This window comes from Pavona decussata, unplaced genomic scaffold (assembly GCF_977016875.1).
Source record: "Pavona decussata unplaced genomic scaffold, jaPavDecu1.1 SCAFFOLD_83, whole genome shotgun sequence".
NCBI classification, from domain to species: Eukaryota; Metazoa; Cnidaria; class Anthozoa; order Scleractinia; family Agariciidae; genus Pavona; species Pavona decussata.
Genome location: NW_028145501.1, coordinates 305,001 through 310,271, shown reverse-complemented (window position 1 = coordinate 310,271; position 5,271 = coordinate 305,001). Strand labels below are relative to the sequence as shown.

Below are 5,271 nucleotides of genomic sequence, written 5' to 3'. Positions count from 1 at the left end.
GTGAAGAACGTATTTCCCGCCCATACGCTCAGCTGCAAAAACCGAGCTTGGAAGCTCCAAATCAAAACTTTTAGTTCGCGAAATCTTTTCCTTCCTATCCAACATGGTAAGGTCTACAACCAAAGCGGTCGCCTTCGCGTAGAGAATTTCAGAAAGCCACTCATTTCTTTCCTCTTCAGAAAAACAGCACAATAGAAACGTCTGGGAGCGGACTATCTTGTTTGACTGTAACTTTTTAACAATCTTTATGCAGTACTTAGTTTTTTTGTCTGGCAGTTCATCTATGTACACTGATATGTCGTTGAAGAAGATGACCTCTTTTAGCACATTTTCTTTCCATTCTTTCTCGTTTCGATAATAGCACAAACAGTCTTTGCTGAGGACAAAGTATCCAAGTTTCCATTTTTTCGGAATTTTGCTTTTCTTGAGCAAATATCCGTGTTTTAAAATTTCCGAGCTGCTGTGGTGATCGTTTGCTCGTTTCATTTTAGTTCTTTCTCCTTTCTTTTCCAACACAGTGCAAAACACAAGAAGTTTTCCTTGATGACACTGGAAACCCTTTGCTTCTTTGCCTGGAGACCGTGGACGTGTTAATGTATTCCAGTTTCAAAAACTGCGGAACCAGTTTTACTTGTAGTACGGAAATATCTTCCACAAACGCGACGCGTAGTTCAAATTTGAAATTTCTGGTTAGTGAATCTGTTGTTATGGTATATCAATTATGGATTACTGACCGTGGGTAACGCTCGTGACTTGTAATATAATCGCAAAACTGAAACATGACATGGGCTTTTGCCAGTGAACATTGTAATAGTTTTTTTATATCTTTTATTATACGCCATTACGGAGATCAAGGCATCCCATCCACGTAAGAGATACGAAAGCACAGTGACTCATCAAGATTTTTTCTAAGTACATAGAAAAGCAGGCGTGAACTCACCCCAAGAAAGCTCGTCTATTAAACCATTTTCATATCCATATTAACTAACTATTTTTTTCTCTCGCCAGTGCTGTATACTATAAAAGAATTAACTCCGCGGAAACTATATATAATAAACAGCACCAAAGGAACGTATTGCTTCATAGTTTTCATCTGTATTTCATCTGTTTTTCCTAAGATTTCATCTACAGTCTAAGTGAGTGTAGTAGTTGAAATATTGACCTGGTCAAAATACTGTAATAATCTTTATCGAGTACACCCTAAAGGCTTTTCAGACTTAATTAACAAAGCACTTCTTTGCCGTAGTGTCAGTCCTGCCTTGCAATCAGTTTGTTTTAGAAGCTAGAAGCATCTCACACAGCCGATAATAAACAACACTGCATGCAGTGTAATAATGCCGCCGACTATAGCTAACTTTCATTTTCGTAAGGTCACGCTGAAACCTTTCTACATCACATGAGTCGAGGATTAGCTCGTGACTGAAAAGGAAACATTACAGGAAGTCCCCTGATAAACATTACGGAGCTACCATTTTTACATTCCCAAAAATTGTTATTATTCAATTTTTCCAGGGAAACTTTCTGTAATTTTTATTCGTAGTAATTCTTCAATACTCTCTTATTTCAGTTACTCCCTCGTATTTTCGCCAGAACGAGTGCTGTCAATCAACATTGACTGTTTTGTTAAAACAAAAAACTAGCTGTTAGATCACGCAACCTTACATCTTTCAAGTTGTTTTGTTTAGTCCATTACTGGCCAAGATCTACCCGAAGATCCAGCTACGAATTGCTTCTTATCTGTAGAACTGGTCCTTGCTATCAGTCACAGAAGTCATTTCCACTGTTAGTCTATCTGCGTAGCTACATTACATCCAAACGGAGGAGGCCTGGGAACAACCAGGCATCTCCATGGGTGGTTGTAGCCTCGAGGTTGCTTAGTAACCCACGTATAAGCACACGAGCCTCAGATGAAGGGTTGGGTGGGTCAGGAGCAAGCTTCCCGATGCAATATAACGCCAGCCCCATGGAATGTTTTCCCATCACCTCCCCTGACATGAATGTTGATCAGTCATTAAAAAAGAGAAGATATTTCAAGCCAATTCGTAGATAATTTGCTAGTGAGCTTGGATTTACAAATGCGTCAAGATTATATCTTCCCTGTGACTGCCATTCTGAAAAGGGACAGCAACATTATCAAGGGTACTCGAAAACAGTTAGACTCTTTAAAAAAATTAATGTATAGAAATTCCACGTATTTGAAGCATATCTCAGTCTTGTAAAGCTGTGATTAGCTATCATTCTAGACATTTCAACCACATTCTTATCTTCTAAAGGTCACTTCTAACCTGATACACCATTAGTATTCATGATACACCCGTTTCCTTAAAGAGTCGCTTAATTAACAAAACACAAGGATCAAGGGTGGGAAGCTTTAAGGCGGTGATGTCTGCTCCTGTCATCTGTTATAAGATCGCCTTGGTTTTGACTGAAACCTCAACGCTAATCCTCACCAAACATGACTTAGCCAAGCTCTCGAAATAAGTGCTGACATGTCAGTGGTCAAGGGGGTTATGTTTTGGACGTGGAAAAACTTTCCTTGGATGTTTGTTCCGAGAAACCTTGTTGAGCAAACAGCATGCACATCACAAGGAAGTATTGTTCAATAGCTTTCATGTGAATGGTGACTTTAAGTTTTCTTCCACAGACTCAAACGTTAGAACGATCATGTGCAATAAAACAAACAGCTTCACAGGAAAGGAGTTCACAATAGCTTACTCAAAAGATAGAACCACCTTGAACGACATCTAAAACAGCACTGCTGGAAAGGCTGTTGAACAACATTTCATGCAGTCTCAAAAATATCACACAAAATAAACTCAAGATTTCACTCCGAGATTGACAAGGTTAAAAGTCAATGACGGAATGACTTAACCAAATGGCAAGCTTTCGTCCAAATATCGAAGTCGATTTGCTGATAAAATTCAATTTCTTTTAGAAAAACGTGGACTGAGGTAATTAATTTAAGTCACGCTTGGCGTTAATTCTTTTCAGTTAACATAACGAAAATGGCGTGATAACGTAATTGTTCTATCGCCAACAGAATAATAGCGTGCCCGCTAATTACTGTTTGCGCCAATTAGAAATGAGTTGGGCCAGCCGTGCCGCATTACACGTTTGATTGATCTCGACCCAGAAGCTACGTTCAATGACAGAATTACTCTGTTTTGCCTTAAACTTTGCCTTTAGGTGTCAGGTTCTTGTTTATGGTGGAGGAAATATTGGAGCATCTCTTGTAAGGGTAAAACACACTGAGGTAACTCTTCTTGTAACGTAAAGTTTATTCCACTGTGTGGGCTGGCTTTGGCTAGGCAAATTTAGAATTTGTCAAGCTATAAACAGCGCTGTCTGATCGCTCATGTTTGTTTCCCGTCAGTTTAACACCCGCGTAATCAAACCTGGGAGTTTTTTAGGTTTTTATTCACGCTCATGGAAGGAAATCTATCTTAAGTACGGCTTGTTACAGCGAATGATTCGTATATTCAGGAACAAGGATCTCTTGGGTTCAAACGAGACAGTATTGTCCTCATATTAAGAACATTTTTGTTTTCATTTAAGCTAACAGTATGCGGTGTTTCACTCTGGTGATCACAGTTTATATTTCACATTATGTTCATTATATGTGCACCGCACACGTTCTAATCTGTCCTTAAAACACGTAGCAGCCCACTTCTCTTTCGAGTATACGTACGTATCGATAGGGGTTCTGTTTGTCTTTCGCTGGTGCATTTCCTCACAGTTGAATCGTCACACTAATAAAAATTACATCATGATGAGTTTATTAAACAAATCTTTAAATATCCGCGGATGTAAAGAGTTTTGAAACGTCGCTCTTATGGCGTGTTGCGTGTTTCACGGCCCATAGCCTCAATAATTCGAAGCTTGAACACAAGACAAGTGCTTCTTAATGGATGGTATTCAAGTGTAGCTCCTGAATTAAGAAAATTACGAATGGATGTGTGTTTTGTTTACTCGACGTCAACACTAATTTAAGTGCGTACATCAGTTACAGGTCAAGACGAAACCACAACAGCTCTTTATGCTGTCAAGAATGTCGAAGGAGAATTTGAACGATTTTCCAAAGCTCCCACTTAAAAATATTCAGAAATCTTGCAAAATGAATAAAAAGACATAAAATGCTTTTTCGACAGCTTTTGTAGGAAGTCAACTTCATTCCGGTGTACACAAAGGAAAAAAATAACTGAACAATCTTCAAGCAATTAAATATTTTAAGAAGGAAAAGAGAAGCCTTTTAAAGAGGTTTAGACACGCACGTTTTAAGGGTGCAACAGAAGTGGGCACTTCATGGTTTCACCCAATTTCCTGAAAATAAATGTCATTGGTATTACTTGAACGCAAACATCATGATAACCTTCCCTAAGCTCGGCAGGATGTCCTTGTACTTGAACAGACATTTTCCCCAGAATTGCTAACATTTTTCTGGTTATTGATACAAGATTAAATTCAATTCACTTGTCGTCGGTTGGCGGAAAAGTGCTGCTCTTTGGGCGCCAAAGGCTACACCCGTAATATAATCGATTGATCCTTTTTCAAACAAAACAAAATTATGTCTATCTAGTAATCAATCAGCGTTTATAAACAAGAACCGCACTTAAAATGTTGTTTACCTGCGGCAATTTATCAAACAGGAAGTTTACTTAAAATGTTTGCCTTGTTATCTCTTTCACCCGAGAAAAAAAATTAAGAAAACGTGCACAGTTGCGCACCGTACTGAAGGCCCCACCAAGCGGATACTTTACACATTCTATCTTCTTTAATTTTACAGTGAAACCTGTACTAATTGGGGCACACCCTCAATTTAGCGGACACCAGCTTTGTTCGATATGTATTTTTCTGTCACTCGTCACCTGTATTCAGCGGACACTTCAAGAGTTTTTAGAATGCTTTTTAACTCGTGAATTGTACATGCGTAACGAACGAGTTTTTTCTTCACTTTACATTACTTTTTACTCTTTTGACAAATAATGTATTCAAAACTGACCTTTTTAACGCCTTCAAATGGTAATTCGTTTATGTATGTCTTTAACACCGCCTGCCTAGATTAGCTCGCTATTTGCAGGCGGTGTTCATTTGTAAGTAACCTTTGAAAAAAGTTAATAAAACTTGAAACTTGAAACTTGAAACTAGTTATAGTTAGGGGAAATTCACTTGCCCGATAGTTCGTAAACTTTATCTGGATTGTGGGATTACCGTCTATTTCTAATTTAAGCGTTTTTTACAATTTTCTCTGGACCTCATTTGGTAGACTCACAG

General features: G+C 38.4%; 1 protein-coding gene across 6 annotated transcripts in view; it reads left to right on the top strand.

Moving 5' to 3' along the window:
• Positions 1-3,110: 3,110 nt before the first annotated feature.
• LOC146475686 (uncharacterized) overlaps positions 3,111-5,271 on the top strand; it is a 5,517-nt gene continuing 3,356 nt past the window's right edge. Inside the window, exon 1 of one of the 6 annotated variants that reach the window (XM_085115387.1) lies at positions 3,111-3,270. In XM_085115387.1, the coding sequence (XP_084971513.1) occupies positions 3,146-3,270 (125 nt within the window). In that variant the 5' untranslated portion in view covers positions 3,111-3,145. The remainder of the gene's footprint in view (positions 3,271-5,271) is intronic. The other 5 variants (XM_085115388.1, XM_085115390.1, XM_085115389.1 and 2 more) reach the window with 5 other exon arrangements.